Genomic DNA, 24,300 nt, shown 5'->3' with positions numbered 1-24,300 from the left:
AAGTCTTCCATTAGTTGCTTCCGTAAAGGATGCTCTTGATCTTCAATTATATGCTCTATTATACAAAGGGTCTTTAGGATCTTCAATATCATCAATATTTGTGAACTACATCCCAACTATACACATATATATCATAAAACATAAAAGATTTCAAAAATAAACTATATCAGTTATATATTATAGAGAGAAGATGGTCAAACACACCAAAAATACAATATATCAAACATATTTAATAAGACAATTTAACATTTTTAAATATTATTTTGAAAAATCATTAATTTTTCAAACACAATAGTCATTGAGAGACTCACTTCAATATATAATTTTAAGAAATCATAGTTCTTAATTCATAAGAGAACATAATTGCATATTATCAAAAAGAGAAATTCATACATAAAATATCTCAAAGACAAGCTCATAAATCATTAATTACTTTAAAAATTCATGAAAACATGCATTATTCAAAGTCAATACTCATATATCTATCACGAAAAGCACATTAATACATAAAAGGCATGGATTTTCAACCAACATCAATACCATGAAGAAATAACTCACAAAAGAGTTTAAATCCCAAATTCCCACAAAGGAGAGTAAATTACTCATAGGTAGATTTTCTTTCAAGAACCAGTCATTTTTACATGTTGAAAGATATAAGAAATTATTCAAGTCATTTAATAAGGATTTAAGAATATTCAAATAATCATGGATCAATTAACTATTACATTTTATAAGCAATATTAGCCACACAACTAATGCATATATGAATGAATCATGCAATAGTTTAGAATCAATAAAAAAGTCACTTATGAACTATGTCACACGGACTCGGCTCCAAGGTCGCCGCACCCGCGTCGACACGCACCGACACGGGTGCGGACACGGGTGCGGACACGGGTGCGGCTCGGACTCGGTCAACCCGACCCTGGGTGTGGTCAACGCACCCAGTGTCATTTTGGTCCATTTTTTGGAAATTTTTTTTTTTTGAAATTTTTTTTTTATTTTCTGGGCTACAGCTGTAAGGAAAAAAATCCATCACAACTAAAAAACCTGTACACTTTCAAGTTTTAAGTACAGAATGGGCACAACTCAAGTTTTTATGGTTTTTTCCTGTACGAAGAAAGTGAATTATTACAGTGTATGAAGAAAGTGCCCAAAAGTGAATTATTCTTGTATGAAAAAAGTGTACAGAATGCCTTCACAACTCATCACCTGTCCCCTAATGGGCACAACTTTGACCGAGTCTTATATATATATATATATATATATATATATATATATATATATATGTATATATATATATATATGTATATATATATATATTTTTTTATTTTTATTTTTTAATATATATATAGCCGAGTCCCCGTGTCCAAAATTTTTGAAATTACGCCGCACCCGTATCGCACCCGCACCCGCACCCGCACCCGCACCCATGTGACATAGCTTATGAACCAATTTTAAGAGATAACAATGAAAAACTTTCAAAAGACAATACCTTACAGAAAATATGAAGAGATTTAAAATCCCACAAATATCAAGAAATGATAGTTTGTGAATATCAATATATATGAAAGACACGTAAGGCAGCCAATCATGAAACAAATTTAAAGTATCCTTAATCATACAATTAAAGCATATTTAATGCAAAATGCATAAAAAAATTCAATAACCATTTCTCATACAAGGACAAATAAGTAGTAAAAATTTAGAAATTTTATGCAGAGATTTAAAAATCCCACATAACACAATGAATGATATTTGCAAATTTCAACAATAGTTCAACCACCACAAGCAATGACCTCACTAGATCTTCAAACCTCAAAAAGCAAGTGTATCAGCTACTAGAACAAGAGTATAATCACAATATCACTTATGGGCTAAACAAACACACAAAAAGTGTGAATAATCAACGGGTGCACATAACTCACAACATTGAAAACATCTCTTGTCTACATATAATGACACTCAAAATAAGTGTATCAGCTACTAGAGCAAGAGTATAACACAATCTCACTTATAGGCTAAACAAACACACAAAAAGTGTGAATAATCAACGGGTGCACATAACTCACCATATTGACAACAACATCTCTTGCCTATATATATGACACTCAAAATAAGTGTATCAGCTACTAGAACAAAAATATAATCACAATACCACTTATAGGCTAAAGAAAACACATAAAAGTGTGAATAAACAACTCTTGTTCACATATAATGACACTTAGAAAAGAAGCGTAATAGGAGAAGAACATACAAGGTAAGAGAGCTTGTAATAAAAACAAACTAATGTCACCAAAAAGAATAAGAATATCAATTTTAACAATCTCTCAAAACACCATGGTTTCAAAAATAGATAGCCATCATAGATAAACATAATTATGAGCATCCAACATAATAATAATGGCCAAATAAATAAATGAGTGATACAACACACTCATAGAACCAGAGATCAAACAATTGTCAGTTTAAGCGAAACTATAAGCCAACAATTTAAACTGACAAAAAAACGAGGTGCACACAACTCACCCCAACGAACATCTCTGGCTCAAACAAAGCCAACATGTATTCAAAGGCCAATAAATTATCAATTAGATCTAAGACATGTGTCTACACGACATTCATAAACTTTGATAATTACCAATTAATAAGTTAATTTGAGGTGCACACAAAACTCACCTCAACGGCTAACTTTGTTCCAACAACAACAAGGCCAAAAATAAATGATGCATCATATAAAATTTTGTGATGGACAACCAAATGCCATAACATGGCAACAAAGAACTCATGAAAATAAATTTCAAATAATGTGAGTTTGAATAATAAATGACTTGAAAAACATTATTTCAAATCATTTTCAATAAAGATTCTAGGATATGATGTAATCACATGCAAACAAGGTGTCAATTGGCAATATATCATAAATCTTGTGCAAGAAAAGGCAACAAGATTATAGCAAAAACAATAGAGAATGACCAAGGAGCTAGCTTACCCTAGATCATAAGTCCACTAAGGGACCAAAGTAGCCGAAGCACAAACACAAAGATTCCAAGCACCACCAATCACTAAGAGGCATAAGAGCTTAATACATAAAAATGTGATAGCTTTTTATAAGAAAAAGGCCTAACAGAGAGGCATATACACATATAGGGACGCATCAAGAGCATATAATGGATGTTTATAAAGACATCATATAAAGAATGCATTCAAGTACATGATAATAAAGCATGGTCATGCAATCCAATATAAGTTGATATAACAATCACAAAGGCTACTCATGGCCTATATCATAAATCCTTTACAACATAATTTTGCACAATATGATGGTTTCAAATATAGCAACAACTTAAAGTCAAACATTGTTGTCACACAATCATATATAAATAGATGGAATGACCCATCATGGGTATGTAAATAATAATCTCATGAGAGACTATAAAACATTCATGATATTTCTAAATAATTTATAGCCTCTATGAGTAAAATCATTCAAGAGTTTAAAGCATAGAAAATTCACACAATATATCAAGAATCATGCTTTGAATTCAAAGAAAAATAATGTAAACACATTCACACGATGATGGAGAGCATACAATATTAAGAAATACAAGAATCTAGAATAATATATTCAAAATATCATGCATATCACATGCTAAAATTCATCAAAATATCATGATATTAAAAATTACAAGAAGATTCATGTGAATACACTTATTAAGAGTCATACAAAGGAGGACATATCATTAAATTTAGTATTTTGCAAAACATGAAAAACATATAAGATTTTAAGAAACCACATACTTTTTGCAAAATACACTTATCTATAATAAAACATATATATTTTATGTTTATGAAAAACCATATGTCGAGATACAATCGCTTTTACAAATTCTACTTTCAATTGATTTATGAAAGACATTTATTTCAAAAACATACACCATAAAGTCACAATGTACATACCGGAATGAGAGAGCCTTGAATCCAAGTCATTCAACAAATCAAATTTTTTTCCTTTGAAGCACCATCACGAACAAGACTCCAAAACCATGATGCCTTGGCTCTGATACCATGTCACGAAATGGTGTGTAATCCAAGGTACTCAAAACCCAAACCCAATTGCCAAAATGCAATACATATGAATGAAAAAAACAAATACAACAAACACAATACTTTATGAATATGTATCTTCATTAATAATGAACCTTAAAAATACAAAAGAAAAGAAATACATTTAATCTTCACTACAATACACTCAAATCACACAAAAGAACCGAAAACTACCCATCATTCTCTCACCCACAATAGGCACACACACCCATATATAGAGAGAGAAAAGAGAGGAAGAGATAGGGTAAAGAGAGGAGAGAGAAAGTCCTCTCTAGCCATTGGAATAGAAATCTAGTTGTTGGGCTTAGTTCCCAACACAAATCTAGTTGTTGGGCTTAGTTCCCAACAACTAGATTGTCGGGCTTAGTTCCCAATACAAATCTAGCCTAAGTCACACGGACTCGGCTAAAAGGTCGACGCACCCCCGTCGACACGCCCCGACACGGGTGCGGCTTCGAACACAGGTCAAACATGGTTTGGACTCGGTCAACGCATCGGGGCCGAGTCTGTCTACATTTTGGACTCGGTCAACTTTGACGAGTCTATTTTTGTCCATTTGTTAAAATTAATTTGGACTCGGGTCGGGTCCGGGTCCGGACCCGAATCCAAGACGGTATCGGGGTCGGATCTTATTATTGTTATATATATATTTTTTTTTAAATATATATATATATAGCCATGTCCTCATGTCCAAAAATTTTGAAATTGCTCCGCACCCATGTGACATAGAATCTAGCAGTTGGGATGGGTTCCCAACAACTAGTGTAAAGTCAACTTTAGTTGACTTTACAATGAATATATATGTATATAAATATATATATACACATATAATATATAATATAAATATTATATATATAAATATATACATATATACATATAGAGAGAGAGTAATCTTAACATGGATTACCTTGGCTCGCCCATTCTCGTCTAGTAGGATATTTGATGGTTTCAGGTCACAGTAAATGATACCTTCTGAGTGCAAGAACCTGAAAAGAAATCCATAAATTAAATAGCTATCAAGTACAACAAGTTTTAGGGCCAGTGAACATTACTGCAGCGCATGGACAAGGTCGCGACCAATGTCATGTATAGATTCTTCTGGAAGCCGGCAATCCTACATCCCAGATAGTAAATTGGATCAGATTTTTATCCATTTGGCAGGCAAGCAAAAGGAAAACCTAAGTCATGATTAGCTAAGAGAATGTTACAAAAGGATATTTGAAAACAGCCAAGCAACTGAAAAAGAAGCCCTTTGCACAAGACAAGGGCACTTGACCGCATCTACCAACAGAACTACAGCAGTTGCCCATTGCCATTAATGGAACTTATATGTGCCATCTATGTCACATGGATACTCCATTTTGGCTCCTGTTCCGTATCCCTTTATATACTAATCATATTGAAAACTTCAGAAAAATGGACATATCCATGTGATGTAGCACTTGCCACGTTTGAGTTGGATGTAAGTTTTATGAAATCTAGTTGTTTTGATGTTGTCAGTTGAATATCAGAGCAAAAACTTACAAATTAAGTCAACTCTTCATAATGATCCTTGAAAGCTTGAAAATAGCTGCAGCACTGGCCTGACCCTAAGATAGTCATGGACAATATCTCAATGAGGGTTTTTTAGAAGAATTGAAAATTGTGTTTTTTCTTGCAAATTCTCAGGGATTGATTTATAAACAATGGTAAATTAAAATTTAAAATTTTGAACTTTCAGAAAACTGAATTTCTCAGACTATCATGATAAGTTGATAACATCACAATAATGACATGGTTTTCTTTCACAAATTTCAAAAATATGATATTTCAAAGTATCACAAGATTTGGTGGTTAAGGTTTGGCCCAAAGCAGAAGTATTAATCAAGGAGATGGAGGAGGAAATGGGATATCTTTAAAGCTGTTATAATCACATGCTTATGAACATTGTGGAAGTTCATGATGAGTTGAAAAGTGGTTTTGATTAACCTTTCTGCTATTGATGCTTAGAAAATGCTAGAAAGATGAATGAAGAAGATGGGTTTTGGTAAACGTGGTTTAAAAAAAGATTTGGTCCCAAGTTTGAACTATAAACAACTTAACCAAGACTCGTCAACTTGTAACACTATTAAGTATGAATTACATAAACAGGTATATATCCCTGACATTCCCAATCATTCAAATTATGAAATCAAATTCTTGTTGACACGCTTTTACATTGAAAACCAAATAAATTACCCTGTGGCATGTGTTTGAATCCTGTTTCCACAAACTGCTGAGACAATGAAATTGCATTCATCTCAATGTCACATAGATATGGCATATATAGGGGATACAGACATTTTATGCATTTGGCCAAAATTAATATTCACAATGCTGTACAATATTATAGTTTGGCTGCCACACCTTGTTGCACTTGGCCAGAATTGGAGTCAAGATTAACTATATACTTTCCACTACAAAATGTAAAATCACATTAAATATTCTTGTTATCAGTTACATGAAATAAAAAAGACGAAGGAGGGAGTAATATGGGAATGTTAGCAATAAAAGTTAACTAAAATGGCATGCTTTTCTTTTCCAATATGAGGAGCAATATAAATCATGTCTGTGTGCCTTGCTAAAATAAAATTGACCATTAAAAGGTCATGAGCAAAATATGAAGCATGACATGGACCTAGGAAGTATAATAAAAAAATAACTTTGCTGATGGAATATTTAATTCTGTGGAATTCTGTGGTGATAATAGGAATAGGAGAATAACTACCTGTCTTAGCAGGGTCATAAGATCTCCACCAACACAATATTCTAATACCAGCCATAAATGTGCAGATGTTCCGTACCTGTTAAACAGAACCACAGAACCATTTACGCAAATAAAAGCATTTGAAGAAACAAAGATGACCAGATATCTGATGGTTCTGCAACTTTGTAATGATTGTACAGGAAAATTTTAACAGTATAGCTGGAACAGACCTGGAAGCCTCAGTTTTGAACTTACCATTCATAAAATTTCAGAACATTTGCATGATCCAGTGAATGAAGGATCCTTACCTGCATTTTTAAAAGCATTAACAGTTTCACAAAAGGCTACATGTTACGTAATGAACAAAATACAAAGTGACCTTCTAATCACAACAAACAATAGTTGATCGTGCATAATCTACTTGGCTTGGCATCACAACTATCAAGAGTTCTATGATGTGCAGATTTCAATCAAACTAGAGGTGAAACCATAACCATTTCAAGTGAATAACCTAAACAAGCACAATGGAGATGGAGAAGGAGATGCACAAAAACACAAACACAAATAACACACGATTTAATATCATTCGGATCTGAATGATCCCACGTCCACAGAACCCCAGCACAACACTCACAATTATGAAGGGCGCCCTCCATTGATGTCTTTATATAGAGGTTACAAGAGAGGTCATGTAGCATGGCTCTTGAAGAGTACAAGTAGAAGAGAGATGATTTTGGAGAGTCCTTGTGTGACCCTCTTGGATTTACAAGAGTCCCAGTGGGACGTTTTCTACTATCTCCTTGATCAGTGACTCTTCTTTCCTTGAACTTTTTTTTATCAAGGAGTCTTGCTTTCTTGGACACCTTGCTTTACAGAAAGATCTGGGTAACAGCACTGGATTTGGATCCAGTTACACTGTAAAGCCCGTGAAAAAAAAAATCTGTGTCGGACACGTGTCAGGGTCGGTCCGCCTTTTCGGACCCGGATCCGAGCTGGACCCGAGCCCGAACTCGGACCCGGCTTCTCGATCGTTCGAGAAGCCTGTGACTTTAAAAGTCACAGGCGTCTCGGGCGAGGGGCAAAACCCCTTGCCCCTTCTCTCTCTCCTCTGCTCTGATCTCCCCCCCCCTCACCCTGCTGCCGGCGATCAGAGACGCCGGCGAGCGATTCCGTCCGGTCGCCTCCCCTCTCAGTCCGACGATCCTCGCTGCCGACTTCCTTGCTTGGCTAGCGGCTGCGCCCGGGGACCTCGAGCACCGGCGACTCGCCGCCGACCCCCCTTTTTCCCCTTTTTTTGTTGCCGACCTCCCCGTCGCCGGCGTCCTCAGCCGACGGCGGCCTTTGAGCGCAGGCGGCAACCTTTTCCTCGGTCCGGCAGGTTTCCCGACGGCGCGAGCACCTGCGTTCCTCCCTGCAGTCGCCGAGCGTCGGCGATTCGCCACTCGTCTCCCCTCTGGGTGGTCTTTGGCAGTCGGCAGCGTCGACCGCCCCTTCGCTGTCTCCCCTTTCTGTCGTCGGCGACTCGCAGCCAGCGTCCCCGGCGACCAGCGACTTCTCCAGTTGCCGTGGTCGTTCGAGGTATAACCCCCCTCTCTTCCTCTTTTGTTTTGGGTTGATCGACAGAGGGGCTGAGCCCCCTGTCGTCACCTCTTGTTGGCGGGGGGCTAAACCCCCCTGCCTCCCTTTGTTTTTGGTCGACAGGGGGCTGAGCCCCCTGTCGTTGGCCCTTCTTGGCAGGGGGCTCCGCCCCCTGTGACTCCTTCCTTTCTGCTGGTGGTCGACAGGGGGGGGCTGAGCCCCCTGTCGCCTCTTGCTTGGCAGGGGGTTAACCCCCCTGCCTTTTTGCGGTTGGTCGACAGGGGGGGCTGAGCCCCCTGTCGCCTCTTGTCGGCAGGGGATTACCCCCCTGCCTTTTTGCAGTAGGTCAGCAGGGGGACTGAGCCCCCCTGCTCTTTTGTTGGTTCTCGGTAGGGGGAGGGGTCCCCCTGCCTTGGTATTGCTTCTCGGCAGGGGGCTTCGCCCCCTGTCTTCTTTTGTTTGCCGGCAGGGGACGAGGGCCCCCTGCCTTTGATTGTTTCCCTTGCAGGGGGCGGAGCCCCCCTACACCATCTGTTGCTTCACGGCAGGGGGTTCTGTCCCCCTGCCTCTTGCGTTGAGCCGGCAGGGGGCGAGGCCCCCCTGCCTCCTGCGTTGTGCCAGCAAGGGGCGAAGCCCCCCTGCTTTCTTGTTTTCGAGCAGGGGCTTGACCCCTGCATCTCTGTTGTTCTCTGGCAAGGGCTTTGCCCCCTTGCCTTGTTCTTGCTGCCGTCAGGGGGCTGTGCCCCTGTCTCGTGTTCTGACAGGGGGTGTTTCCCCCCTGCCTTGTTGTGGCAGGGAGCTTCTGCTCCCTCCCCTGCCTTTCTTTGTGCCTGGCAGACAGGCGAAAACTCTGCATCCTGCGGACAGGGGTGCCAGAGGCAGGGGCCTCAGCCCTGCTTGGCAATAGCAGCAGAGACAGGGAGCAAGGAGGCCTTGCTGCCTTGTTGCTTGTTTATATTTCGGCTTATGCTAACGTTCTAAGATCTCCAGGTTGAACGGTGGATCCAGCTCGCCCTTTGTGGCTCGAGCTCTTCTTTGCCTACGCTGCATGCGTACGACGACCCGCAACCCCTTAAGGTAGGGGATTTTTGCGTGAAAGGACAATGAACTGATAAATGCTAAAATAAGAAAAATAACTAAAAGAGGACGATATATGTATACGTATAATCTATGTAACACGGACTCGGCTAAAGGGTTGTTGCACCCGAGTCGACACGCCCCGACACGGGTACGGACTCGGGTGCGGCTTCGGACTCGGCCCGGACTCGGTCAATGCCGAGTCCGACTCGGTCAACGAGTCGAGGCCGAGTCCGTCGACATTTTGGACTCGGTCAACTTTGACCGAGTCCAAAAATGTCCATTTCGAGTTTTACATTATGTTTTGGATCCAGGTCCGGTCGGGTCCAAACCCGACCTAGATCCCAATTTTTTTTGGCAGCCGAACCCTAAAAGGGGTTTGTCGACAGGAAGAGGGGCTTACCCTCTCGATTTTGCCTCTCCCCCTCAGCCCCTGCAGCTTTCTCCTGCACCCACACCGGCGATCCAGACTCCGGCGACGGTACCCACAGGCAGCCACCGTCTCCCCCTCCGTCAGGTATGTCGACCCTCCTGCACCCTCTGCTCGTAGCCTCCCTCCTTGCACCCTTTGCTCGCAGAAGAGGGGCTCGCCCCCCCTCCCGGCTCCCTCTGCTCGCAGAAGAGGGGCTCGGCCCCTCCCTGTGCTTCCCATTCATAGAGGAGGGGCTCGGCCCCCCTCCCTACACCCTTTGCTCGCAGAAGAGGGGCTCGGTCCCTCCATTCTTCCCTGTTTTCGCAGGGGAGGGGCCGAGCCCCTCCATTCTTCCCTGTTTTCGCAGGGGAGGGACTCGGCCCCTCCCTGTGCTTCCCATTCATAGAGGAGGGGCTCGCCCCCCCTCCCTGCACCCTCTGCTCGCAGAAGAGGGGCTCGGCCCCTCCATTCTTCCCTGTTTTCGCAGGGGAGGGGCTCGGCCCCTCCCTGTGCTTCCCATTCATAGAGGAGGGGCTCGGCCCCCCTCCCTGCACCCTCTGCTCGCAGAAGAGGGGCTCGGCCCCTCCATTCTTCCCTGTTTTCGCAGGGGAGGGGCTCGGCCCCTCCCTGTGCTTCCCATTCATAGAGGAGGGGCACGGCCCCCCTCCCTGCACCCTCTGCTCGCAGAAGAGGGGCTCGGCCCCTCCATTCTTCCCTGTTTTCGCAGGGGAGGGGCTCGGCCCCTCCCTGTGCTTCCCATTCATAGAGGAGGGGCTCGGCCCCCTCCCTGCACCCTCTGCTCGCAGAAGAGGGGCTCGGCCCCTCCATGCTTCCCTGTTTTCGCAGGGGAGGGGCTCGGCCCCTCCCTGTGCTTCCCATTCATAGAGGAGGGGCTCAGCCCCCCTCCCTGCACCCTCTGCTCGCAGAAGAGGGGCTCGGCCCCTCCATGCTTCCCTGTTTTCGTAGGGGAGGGGCTCGGCCCCTCCCTGTGCTTCCCATTTATAGAGGAGAGGCTCGGCCCCCCTCCCTGCACCCTCTGCTCGCAGAAGAGGGGCTCGGCCCCTCCATGCTTCCCTGTTTTCGCAGGGGAGGGGCTCGGCCCCTCCCTGTGCTTCCCATTCATAGAGGTAGTGTTTATTAACTTTATTTTATTTACTTATTTTCTTTTCAGTTTTCACTTTTCAGATATAATGGCGAGTTCTAGCGGTAGTGTCAATACATTTGGTTCAAGTTCTAACCCTGAATTAGAAGTTTCTCAACCACTTTGGAGGCTTGTGACAAAAGGGATAAAAGCTAGTAGTGGTGGTGGTGGGAATGTGCAGTTTCATTGTAATCTATGTAAGACTGTTTTCACAGGTTCTTATACGCGTGTGAAAGCACATCTTTTGCATATTCGTGGTCAAGGAATTAGGGCATGTTCTGGGGTTGACAAAGACATGTTAAAGCAATTAAAAAAAGAACAAGAGGAAGTTAAAAAGAAGAAAATTGCAGAGATGAAAAGCGATTCGATTAATTTGTCTTTTCCTACTGCTAGTGATATACAAGAAGAGCTTTTAAAGAAAAGAAAGATGGAAAGCAATAAAACAATACAAGCGTCATTCAAAAACATAGCAAGAGCAGAAATTGATAAAAAGATTGGTCGATTCTTTTACTCAAGCTCAATTCCTTTTAATGTAGCTAGAAGTTCATACTGGAAAGATATGATTACATCTTTGGCTAATTGCAATTTGAGTGGTTATGTGCCTCCTAGTTCAGAAAAACTAAGAACAGTCATTCTTGCAGAGGAAAAAAATAGAATTGAAGACTTGCTAGAGACCCAAAAATTTGCATGGAAACGACATGGAGTGTCGATTGTTTCTGATGGGTGGACTGATATACAAAGGCGACCACTGATAAACTTCATTGCTTACTCACTTAATGGGCCAATCTTTTTGAAGACTGTTGATGCATCTGGAGAGTATAAAGATGCTGAATATTTAAAGAGATTATTTGTTGAAGTGATAAAAGAAGTGGGTGAAGAAAGTGTGGTGCAAATCATTACTGACAATGCTCCAGTTTGCAGTCGTGCAGGAATGAATTTGGCAAGTGAAGATACATATTCACATATTTTTTGGACTCCTTGTGCAGCACACAGTTTAAATTTGGCACTTAAGAGTATATGCAATCCATCAAAAGATGATGCACATGCACATGAAATGTGCTTATGGATTGAGGAAATAGAGCATGATGTTCGAAATATTAGAAATTTTGTTGTAAACCATCATCATACCCTTTCTATATTTAATAGGCATTCTGATCTCAAGTTACTGAAAGTTGCTGAAACTCGTTTTGCTTCTCTCATTGTTATGATAAAAAGAATTAAGCAACTCAAGAATGCATTGATGATGATGGTGGCTGATCAAGATTGGGATTTTTATCGTACTGATGATGATGTCAAGGCTCAAGCTATCAAAAAATGCATCTGTGATGATTTTTGGTGGGATAAAATTACATATTTTGTTGAATTTACAGAGCCTATTTGGGAAATGCTGAGAGAAGTTGACAGAGATGTACCCATGCTTCATAGAATTTATGAAATGTGGGACAATATGATTGAAAAAGTTCAAAGTATCATTTTTAAACATGAGAAGAAAGATATTGCACTTGATGATTCAGAATTTTACAATCATGTACATTCAGTTTTAGTGAGAAGATAGGATAAAAGCAATACACCTTTGCATTGCATGGCACACTCTCTCAATCCAAAATACTATGCAAAAAAATGGTTGACAGCAGGTGTTGGTCGTGTTTCTCCAAATGAAGATCCTGAGATATCAAGAAATAGAATGATATATTTGGGAAGACTTTTTAATGATCCTCACATGTTTAAGGTTGTAAATAGTGAGTTTGGCAAGTTTTCTACTAGGAGATTTGATTCTTTAGCAGCACTTGTGGCAAGGGACGAGGAAGATCCCCTTAATTGGTGGGCAACATATGGATCAGAGACACCAAATCTGCAACGTCTTGCAATGAAGTTGTTATCCCAACCTGCTACATCATCTTGTTGTGAAAGAAATTGGAGTACATATGCTCAAATTCACAACATTAAAAGAAACAAACTCACTAGTAAAAGAGCAGAGGATTTGGTATATGTTCACTCAAATCTACGATTAATTTCTCGTCGCACAAAAGAAGAGTATAGGTACTTTTTTTCTTTGTATTCAAAGTTTGTATTTAAATATTTGTATTCAAAGTTTTAAGTTAGATACTAATATAGTGATTTTTTAATGCAGTTGTGGACCATCCAAGAATTGGGATGTAAATCCAGAAGATTTTGACTTGGAGGGAGAACATAATTTACATACTCTCAACATAGACTACCTCGATCCTGTTCTTCCTTCTAATTCAGACGATGAGGCAGATTTATGATAAGTTTTGTTGTTTATCACACTCACAAGCTTCTTTATGTGTTATATTTTGGTAAGTTTGTGTTGTTAAGAATTGCTTTTTTTTTTGCTTTAAAATTACAATCTTTATGTGTTAATTTATTGTTATATATATAATTATAATATTTAAAATATATATATTTATAATATATATTTTTTAATATATATATAGCCGAGTCCCCGTGTCCAAATTTTTTGGAATTGCGCCGCACCCGTGTCGCACCCGCACCCGCACCCATGTGACATAGCGTATAATATATATATGTATGTCTTTACCTTCAAGGACGTGGTTTCGCGATCCTTGTCCTCTTTACTTTCCTGCACTTTCCTTTCTGTCGCCGTCGTGCTATATGTGCCTAGGCTTTCTATTCCTGTCTTTACATTCCATGTCTTTTAACTCAAAGACGCGGTTTCGCGATCCTTGTCCTCTTTACTTTTTCGCACTTTACTTTCTTGCTGCCCCGCGCTTTGCGCCCTGGCATTTACTTGCTTATGTTTGCCTTGTTCTCCACGATGCTTGGTCCTCCTTTACGTTTTTGCACCTTACTTCCTGCAATTACTTATTGCCCCGCCATGGCCTTTGCTTCTCGCTTTATTCTTCGTGCTTTACTTTCTTGTACTGTCGTGCTTGCTCTTGCACTTGCCTTTTGCTTATGTTCGTCCTTACCTTGCAGTTGCCCTTCGTGCATATATTCTTATCTCTGTCATATGCTTTCTTTCTTGCTTACGCTTATCGTTATCAAGGTGCAACCCCATGCCTCGTGAGTTGTCCTTTACACTTGCGTAGTCAGTATAGGATCTCCTACCTCACGAGTTGCTTGCGTAGTTGCCTGCTAGTGTGTTACGATGATCGAGGTATGATCTCATACCTCGTGTGGAGCTTTAGCGTTCTACTCTCGCGGTGCAGCTCCTCTCAACGAGTCTTGCCCCTTGTTTTACCTTAGTATTAGTATGTGCATGAGTTTGCCTCTTGTCAGCTTGCACCCCCTGAGTGCAACTTCGAGTGCATAGTGTATATCGTCTCACTTGGCTTACAAGCCACGACACACACTTATGCACTTCAGTTCTCAAAAGACATCGTCTTAGGTGCAAACCTATTTTCAAGATGTATAGCTTGTAAAGCAGAGGTAGCGGCCGGACCTCCCAAATTGATGTATTTGGGATAGATGTGTTACAACCTCAGTTCGCCTATTCGATACGACTCAGATAACCTTGTTTAGGAGCCTGTGCACGAGTAGGGCGGGGATCCTAGCGAGGTACTTGCGCCATCACTAGATCGGCGTTACCTCACTTCTGATGCGAGACCTAGTTTCTAGGCTTTCTGGTTCAACCATGTTTGTAGCGCCTTCCTTCGTGAAGGTATTGTTGGATCTCTTACGAGGGATTCATGTTCCTCCTCTTGTAGTTGTACCCTTAGTCACGTACGATATGTTTGGACTACGAAGAGCAGGACGAGAGGTTTATAGTAACCTCTAAACGTGTGATGACACATTAAGCTAATCATGTTATGTTGATTTCGCCTAATAGGCAGATTGCTCGCGATTGTCTATAGGATCTGAGCACGATCAGTTGGAACTGGAATGAGTTCACTGTGGGCTTCTGTAAAGTAGAAGCATTGGGATTTCCTGCGAGAGATCCGTACCCCTCTCATCGTGGTTTACTTTTGAACAGGTACGTTGCGTACTACGATGAGTAGGATGAGAGGTCTATGTCTGCCTCGAACATGCAATGGCATGTGTTTGAGATCACAAGAGTAATGTTTCTACCTTCACTGGGGATTGACCCCATTCATTGTGATTATACATTTGAATAGGTACGATGCGTACTGCGGTGAGTAGGATGTGAATTGTTTGGTTGCCTTGAGCGCGCAATGGCGCGTATAACACACCTAAATAATAATCATGCGCCTTCACAGGCAAGATGCTCGATTGAGTTGAAAGACCAAAGCATGAGAATGGGACGGTGGTTAAGAAACCCTCCATCGTGCTCATTCGGGATGGTTCATCAAGAGAGAGGATGGATGGTACAAAACTCCGATGGACAGTCATATATGGCAATCTCGGGCAAAGATCCGACCTTCCCCAGTCATCGGAGGTTAGGGGAAATCCTTTGGGCCACTTCTGCAGAAGTACGGATGCGCATCCATTGGGCCTTTGTTTGCCTTTGGGGATTTACTCTTCTGGTCACAGACCGTCCCCTTAGGAAGCGGACTCAGTCAGTCATTCGGGATATAATAAAATACATAGCATAATGGACCCCCGAATCGATCTCGGTTGTTTCTACGTTTTGCCTTGTGCGTACCCACAACGGCCTGCTCAGTAATGAGACAAGATATAACATATACACAGGATCATGAGATATGCTTGTTGTGACGTGCGTTGCTTGCTTGTTAGCTAGGTAGTTCGGTATGCTACTCGTTGAGCTAGGTACGCTTGTCGAGGCGTTACCCTTGTTGGTTAAACTGCTTGCGCAGTTCTGCTAAGTAATGACTAGCTTCTCATACTAGTCAATTACTTATAATACTAGCACTATGCTAGTTGTTGCATGTTGTGATATAACTGCTACATGTTTGCCTATCATAGCTGCGGGCCGATAGACAGAACTATATAATGGTACTTGTATGTATTACGAGTGTTGTTATGAATACTTGTCTTATGCAATTGCTTTGCTTGGCTGGTAAATAGAGTTAGTTACTCTTCACCTATTATATCTGTGGGATTGCTATAGTTGCTTGTTTAACACTATAATCCTTATTGCCCTTATACGTAGATGTTTGCCTTACTAAAGCCTTGCTTACTCTATAGCATGTTTGATTAGATTTGCTAGTCTTGCTTGTTCATGCTTGAGCTAGCGTTTATCTTGCTTATTGTAGCCTTTGCCCTTTCTTATTCTTTACACCCCTACTAGTTTGTTGTGAGACTGACCCATTTTCATGGGCAGGTGGTGAACAGATTGAGACAGCTTGCGATGGCATGATGACACGATGCATTCAAGGCAATGCCCTTTCCTAACGTTGCGCTCCTGGGGACTCTTTTAATAGATGTGGTACAAGGTTTCTTTAAAAGCATCTCTTTTGATTATAACTCTGCATTTCTAAAACTGTATTACCAAAATGTGGTTCTTCTTTTCATTTCAATAAAATATATATTTGAACTGCAAATCGGTTTGCAAGGGGGAATCTGCTTTTGGTTGTAATGTGCCCAAGGTCTAGGGACTTGTTGTTCTGAACCTGATCTTCCGCTGAACTTCTGTTTTAAACTCTGATAAATGATTGATTTCAAAGCTTTCAACCTTTTTCATAAAAGGTTTCAAATCCATGATTTTGGGGCGTTACATACACGATCTGAATCGTGTACACTAACGTCCTCCCCCAAACGCAACGGATCAGGGCAGACATTGAGTTTGGAGCGCAGATGTTGAAATCATGGAACCTGTAGCAGCTTAGTAAGGATATCGGCTAATTGGTCGGACGAAAGGATGTGAGACACTTGAAGTCGACCTTTGGCAACGTGGTCCCGGACGAAGTGCACATCAATCTCAATGTGCTTACTCTGGCCGTGAAGAATAGGATTTGCAACAAGATAAGTAGAAGAAACATTGTCGCACCAAAAGAGTTGGCAGAGATCTAACCGAGACACCGAGCTTAAGAAACTGAGCATGAACCCAAGAGATCTTTGTTGCAACATTAGCAACGGACCTATACTCGGCTTCTGTACTGAAACGGGCCACCACAAGTTTCTTTGAGCTCCTAGAGAGAATGTTAGGACCGAGAAGTATTGCATAGCAGGACGTGGATTTTCAATCATTGGGTGAACCAACCCAGTCAGCATCAGAGAAAACGGTGAGAGGGGTAGATTTGGACGGTCGTAGCAGCAAGCCAAAGTGAATGGTCTCTTTGAGATAACGCATAATACGCTTCACAACACTCCAGTGTTCAACAGTGGGTTGATGCATATATGATAGACCCGATTGACTGGAAAGGCAATATCAGGGCGAGTGAAGGTCACATACTTGTGATAGAGAGTGGGATCGTGGAAGGAAGACTCATCAGACGATAAACGAGTGGAGGCAGCCATGGGGGTACTTATTGGTTGAGCACCAAGCATAGATGTTTGGTGCAAGAGGTCAAGAACATACTTACGCTGTGAAAGTAAGAGACCATCTTAAGTGTAAACGACTTCAATGCCCAAGAAATAATGCAAGGGGCCTAGATCTTTTAACGCAAAACTCTGACTAAGTCGTTGAATTAGAGAGTGAACAAACGACTAAGAGTTGCCTGTAACAAGAATATCATCAACATACACCAAAATATAGACAATTAATTTGGGTTTGCTTAAAATGAAAAGAGAAGCATCTGTCTTAGATTCCATGAAACCATTGGCTAGAAGAGCATTACTGAGATGTCAGTACCCCGCTCGAGGGGCTTGTTTGAGGCCATAAAGAGCTTGATTGAGCTTGCACACATGGTGGAGGAAGCACAGATCCCGAAACCCATGTGGTTGTTCCATATAAACCTCTTCATTGATGGACCCATGAAGGAAGGCATTTTGAACGTCAAGTTTATATAGAGGCCACCGCTGACTAAGAGCAACAGAGAGAACAGCTTGGATAGTTGAAGGTTTAACAATTGACTGAAAGTTTCAAAATAATCAACACTTTCTTTCTAGTGAAAACCTTTGACAACAAGGCAGGCCTTATACCACTAAGAGAACCATCATCCTTCCTTTTAATATGATAAATTCACTTACATCCAATAAGATTCTAGGAAGGATCGGGAGGAACAAGAGTCCAAGTGTCATTCTTTAGCAAGGTGAAAAACTCTGTGTCCATGGCATCATGCCAATGTGAATGGGATTGGGCTTGTTTAAAGGTTGTAGGCTCAACGTTGGTAATAAGTTTAGACAAAAAAGCAATGGGTAAGGGATACTTGGTGGTGTGAAACAATCTAGGCTTAAGGGTGTCATCTTGGGCACGAGTAACCATCGAGTGAGTGCGTTGAGGTAGAGGTGAGGAAGGGGAGAGGGTCCGGCTGGTCGGAATAGGTAAGGGAGTAGTTCTAACGTCAGTGGCAAGGGTGTGGGGAGGGAAGTTGCATCTCCGAGGTAGGTTGTGGGTATGAGGGAGCCACATATGGAGGGGCGGCAACGAGTGGGACATCGATGGGGAGATTCATCCGGCTAGGTTTAGGCACAGGTTTTTGGTTTTTGAAAGGAAAGGATTCTTCATCAAAAATAGCATGACCATAGTCAATGACCTTTTGGTTCGTGGGATTTAGGCATAGATAACCATGTGATTAAAACTATACCATAAGAAAATATGACGGGAGGATTTGTAGTCTAATTTATGGGCTCGGTAAGGTTTAAGATAAGGATAACAAGCACATCCAAAAAAAAAATTAAATGTGTAATTTGGTGTTTGTATGAATAGGACTTCAAGAGGGGACTTGAGTCTTAGCCTCTCAGGTTAGGTGTAGGTAGACGGTTAATCAGGTAAATGGAGCTGGAAAAAGCATAAGGCCAAAACTGGGTTGGGACATGGGCGTGAGCATTGAGGGAGAGGCCAGTTTCGACAATGTGTCGATGTTTTCTCTCGGCTGATCTGGTTTGTTCTTGGGTATGTGGACAAGAAATTTGATGTCCAATCCCAAAGTTTTTAAGAAACGGATTTAGGGTCTTGAACTCTCCTCCACCATCAGCTTGCAAAAACTTGATTTTTATACCAACAATGTTTTCACATGAGCTTTAAATTTTTGAAATATGGTGGTCACATTAGATTTATTTTTCATAAAAATATCCAAGTGAATCGAGAGTAACCATCCACAAAATTAATGAAATACTTAAAACCTTGAGTACTAGAAACCGGGGCAGGCCCTCAAACATTGGTAAATATCAACTCTAGGGAGTAAGAAATCTCATGCACACTATCAACAAAATGAAGTTTATGATGTTTTGTTTTTTGACAAGCATTACACACTTTAGAGTCAATATGACTAATAAAAGGTAACTTAAACTTAGAAATAATTTGTTGGACAATTCTCAAGGTTGGGTGACCCAACCGACAGTGCCACTGTGAAGTGGTAGTTTGCTCTCCAATGTGAGACTCCTTACTAAGATTGAGGTGGACATTGTACAGTCCATTCTTGGTCATTTCTTGTAGGATTTCTTTCCCCGTTATCGAATCCTTAACACAACAATGAGATGGGTGAAACTCAAAAACAACATTATTATCTTGAGTAAATCTTTGAACAGATAATAGTTGTTTCTTAATTTGAGGAACATGCAATATATCTCATAAAGCAAATTTGGTTCCAGCATTAGATAAAATAGAATCACCAATATGTGAGATAATGAAAACTTGTCTTGTTACCAACTTTAACGGTATCGCTTCCTTGATAGTCAGAATGGAGAGATAGGGAATTCAAATCTGGCACCATATGATAAGAGGCACTTGAGTCCAGAAACCATCCTTCGTCTGAATAACCAGATGTAGAAGCATGATATGTCATGGGCGATGACTCTGAAGGATCTTCTCTTTAAAGTAGATGACATTGGCGAGCCGTGTGATTTGGTTTTTCACAATATTGGCAGGTAACACCAAGCGTGTTCTGATTATCGAAGAACCGTCCACCTTGACGCTCATGACCTCGGCCTCTGAATCATCCTCCTTGCTAAAAATTTATGTCACGTCCTAGGCCAAAGTTATTGAAATTACTATTTGACCGTTGATTGAAATTTGCTTCTGGCATGACATCATCATCGGATGTTCTAAAGTCTGCTAATCGTGCTTCTTTTGATAGGAGCAGGCTATGAAGCTCATTTATTAAGATGGGATCTGATCGGGTAGACATGGAAACTCTAAAGGTTGCATACTCGGCAGGAAGAGCCCGTAAAATAAATAACACAAGATCTTCATCCAGGACAGGTTTGCTTGCCATCGTCAGTTGATGGCTTATGGATTTGGCCTTTTGAAATAACTCATCAATACTTTTCTCTCCCTTTTTTAGAGTATGCAGTTGATCTTTTAACTACAATACCCATGATCGAGAGTGAGCAACATACGTCCCTCTCAATGCTTGCCATACCTCATATGAGGTTTTTAATCCAACAACCCTCGTATGAACAAGTTCAGCTAAGGAAGAGATAAACCAACTTAGGAGAAGTTTGTCGTGGTGTTGTCACTTGATATATTTAAGATTGAGGGTTTGTTTTTCTCCTTCCATAATAAATTTGATTAGGCATGGTTTAGATCCATCAATGAATCTGTGTAAATCACACGAAATTAATAGTAGAATGAATTAAGATTCCCACAACAAATAATTGTTCGTAGACAGCTTAGTACTCAAAAAATATTGTAAAGTAGTTGGAGTAGGTAGGATAGAACTTAGCTTTGCATTTTCACTTAAGGATGTTGAAGAAGCCATGACAGTTAGAAAACAAAGGGTTCAATAATGAACCCATAAATGCACACTTAAGGTGCAAATACACAAACCCACTAAGGGGCAACCAAAAGCACATAAAGTGCAAAACCCATAAACCTACAAAGAGGTTAAGCCAAAAGGCTAAAAGAATATATCTTTATTATGAAAAATAGGGTAAAACCCTTTTACAATAGAGCTAAAGCTCCCTTAAGAATTATAAATACAAAGGAGAGGACCCCCTTTTATAGGGGTTACATTGAGGGCCTTGGAGGGGCTCCAATGTAGTCGTTGGAACCCCTGCAACGGTCACAAATGTGACCGTTGGAGGGGTCCAACGTCTACATTGGGCCCCCCAAGGTGGCACGAATATCAAAAAGAAAATAAGAAAGAAGGAAAAAATAAAAGAAAAAAAAATAAAAAAGTACAATCATATTCCTAATAGAATATGCGTAAAATGGAAATGACAAAAATACCCTTTTAGGGTATTACAAGATATATATATATATATGCAAAAGGAATTATGGTTACATTTTAACACCCCCCCCCCCCTCAATCTTTGCGTGGGGAAACAAAAAGTTTGAAAAAAAAACAAGAGAAAGAATCTCAAGGCTTCAAGAGTTTTCGGTAAGGATGTCATTGAAATTTGCAAATGTCTTCCTCCAATTGTCTTTAATGGTGAGCACCTTCCATGATCTATCTAAGGTACTTCTTTTCATCTCATCTTCAAGATCATATGGAACAAACCAAAAAAAGTCCAAGTAAAAGATATCTTTGCACTTTAATCAAGTAGAATATTCCAATCAAGATGAATCAACAAAACCAAATCATATGATTCATAAAAAAAATGATGCAAAAAGATATTTTATGCATTTCAATAAACGTTTAATTATCTTATTTAAAGCACAAGATTCATCAGGACAAGATAATTACTTATGCATGAAAAGTGTTTTTAGAAGACCAACCTTTAAACATATCCTTGAAAATAAGTAAAAATGAGAAAATTTTAAAATGTATAATACTATGTAAGAAAGTAGGCGAAAATGAATAACAAGAATGCTTAATGCATTCACAAAGTCCAACAATGGACAAATACGAACCCACAATGAGGAATATCAAAATAGTCCATGAAGGGACAACATAAAGAGTCTTCAAGGAGGCAACACATAAGAAAATATATGAATCTTAATTGAGTGAGGGATTAAAAAAAAAGCCATTGTGAGCATATGCATACGATATCATGTAATGAAATGAATCAACACTAAAAGAGTCATCAATGAATATGCTCCAATCAGACTATAATCAAGTATATTACTTGAGCTTTCAAGACGAGAAAAATAAGTGTTATTGAATTGAGCAATTCTCTTGAAGGAGATTTCACAAAGGAAATGCTCAAGAGCACAAGAGTCCAAAAGTTTTACGTTCACTTATGAGACAAAACAATCAAAATATATTCTTTGATTCGAAAAACATGTGCACATAGCAATGTGAAAATATCTCAAAAAGGAGATAAAGTGTGTGATGAGCACAACACGACCAATGTGCACAAATGCACAAAAACACTTAGAACAAATGTACACAAAGGTACAATAAAGAAACTCAAATGCACAAAGACATACAAAATATAAAGAATTTTATTGAGAAGAATGGAGAACAAAAGCTCCAAGAAGTGCATTTTACAAAGGGGGAACTCCCTTATTTATAAGAGAAAAAGGAGCCTTGGAGGGGCTCCACTAGCTGTTGGAGCCCCTCCAACGGTTAGAATTCTAACCATTGGAGAGGCTCAACAGCTAGTGTTGAGCCCTCCAAGTTGACTTTGAGTCAACAAAAAATAAAGACATAAAAAGTGAAAAGAAAAAAGAAAAGGAAGAAAAGTAAAAATACAAAAAGAATTACAACATATTCACAATTATGAATATGCGCAAAAGGAAGAGAAATGACTAAAATACCCTTGCGGGTTTTACAAGAAAAAAAGGAAACATATATATTTACATATATACAAAGATAGATACATATACATATATACATGATGTATATATGCATATGTATCTCTCTCTTTATATATATATATATATATATATATATATATATATATATATATATATATATATATGTAAATATTTACATAAAGAGAGATACATTTTAACACCCTCCCTCAAACTTAGGGCACAATGACCGAATGTTTGCTAAGGAGAAAGTTGAATCTTGGAGAGCAAAGCGCCTTGGTGAAGAAATCTGCCAACTGATATTCTGAAGTTACATAAGGAAGATCGATGACTTTTTGTAGATATGTCTCTCAGACATAATGGCAGTCCATCTCAATATGCTTTGTCCGCTCATGAAACGTGTGATTCTTAGCAATATAGATTGCACTCTTATTATCACAACACAACTTTGTGGGTTCTTGAATTGGAATCCCCATGTCTTGCAGCAACTGATGAATCCAAACAATCTCCATAGTTGTAGAAGTCATGGCTCGATATTTTGCTTCGGTGGATGATAGAGACACCTTCTGTTGTTTCTTACATCTCCATGAGATCAGGGATTCACCTAAAAAAAAGCAAAAGCCTGTAGTGGAGTGACAATTATTTGGGTCACCTCCCCAATCAGAGTCAGTATATGCAATTAAATTTAACTCAGAAGATGAGGAAAGGAAAACTCCCTTGTTTAAAGTTCTCTTTATGTATCTGACAACTCGGAGAACGGCACTCATATGAACGGATGTAGGAGCATGCTGAAATTGGCTTGCAGTATGCACGGCATGAGAGATGTCCGGCCTTGTGATGCTAAGATACATTAGAGATCCCACAAGTTGTCGGTAGGGGGTAGGATCCTCCAAAGGTTTCCCATCATCGATCTTCATTTTTTATCCCACAATTTCAGGGGTCGCACAGATTTTATCATCAGTAATACCTGATCTGTCAAGAATCTCACAGGCAAGTTTAGTTTGAGACAAAAAATAGCCTCTATGAGAGTAGGCTACCTCGATACCAAGAAAGTAAGTTAGATACCCCAGGTCTGACATTTCAAATCTTTCTTTTAAAGTGGTTTTAATGTTTCTGATGCCCTTTATGTCACTACCTGTTATCAACATATCATCAACATACAACAGTAAAATCACAATTCATGCATCAAACTTTTTGACGAACAGAACAGTGTCAGTGTAGCATGAGGAAAAACCATTTTGAACCATCACATCATTAAATCGATCATACCAAGCCTTAGGGGCTTGTTTTAAACCATAAAGCGCTTTTTGCAAACGAAGGACTTTCCCCTTTGGTACGTTCATACCAGGAGGAGCATCCATGTAGACTTCTTCATTAATGTCCCCATTTAGAAAAGGCATTTTTAACATCCATTTGGTAAATATTCCATTTTTTAATAGATGCAATCGTGATCAAACACCTTACAGTAACCATTCGTGCAACAGAAGCAAAGGTTTCTTCGTAATCAATGTCGTATTCTTGACTATATCCTTTTGCGACAAGACGGGCTTTATATCTTTCGAGAGTGCCATCACTCTTGGTTTTGACTTTAAAAACCCATCTACATCCTATTGTTT

At 40.2% G+C, this 24,300-nt stretch overlaps 1 protein-coding gene across 1 annotated transcript in view; it reads right to left on the bottom strand.

Moving 5' to 3' along the window:
* LOC149820729 (serine/threonine-protein kinase RUNKEL-like) overlaps positions 1 to 24,300 on the bottom strand; it is a 52,840-nt gene that overhangs the window by 11,216 nt on the left and 17,324 nt on the right. The window contains exons 3-6 of the mRNA XM_089983343.1: positions 7,088 to 7,140; positions 6,854 to 6,929; positions 5,160 to 5,221; positions 5,015 to 5,093 (exon numbers count right to left, since the gene is read on the bottom strand). Of these exons, the coding sequence (XP_089839469.1) occupies positions 5,015 to 5,093; positions 5,160 to 5,221; positions 6,854 to 6,929; positions 7,088 to 7,140 (270 nt within the window). The remainder of the gene's footprint in view (positions 1 to 5,014; positions 5,094 to 5,159; positions 5,222 to 6,853; positions 6,930 to 7,087; positions 7,141 to 24,300) is intronic.

The sequence above is a fragment of the Nuphar pumila genome, chromosome 12 (genome assembly GCF_984573655.1).
Source record: "Nuphar pumila chromosome 12, dmNupPumi1.hap1.1, whole genome shotgun sequence".
In the NCBI taxonomy this organism is placed as follows: Eukaryota; Viridiplantae; Streptophyta; class Magnoliopsida; order Nymphaeales; family Nymphaeaceae; genus Nuphar; species Nuphar pumila.
The sequence above is the reverse complement of the archived record's forward strand: the minus strand, read 5'-3'. Positions and strand labels throughout refer to the sequence as shown.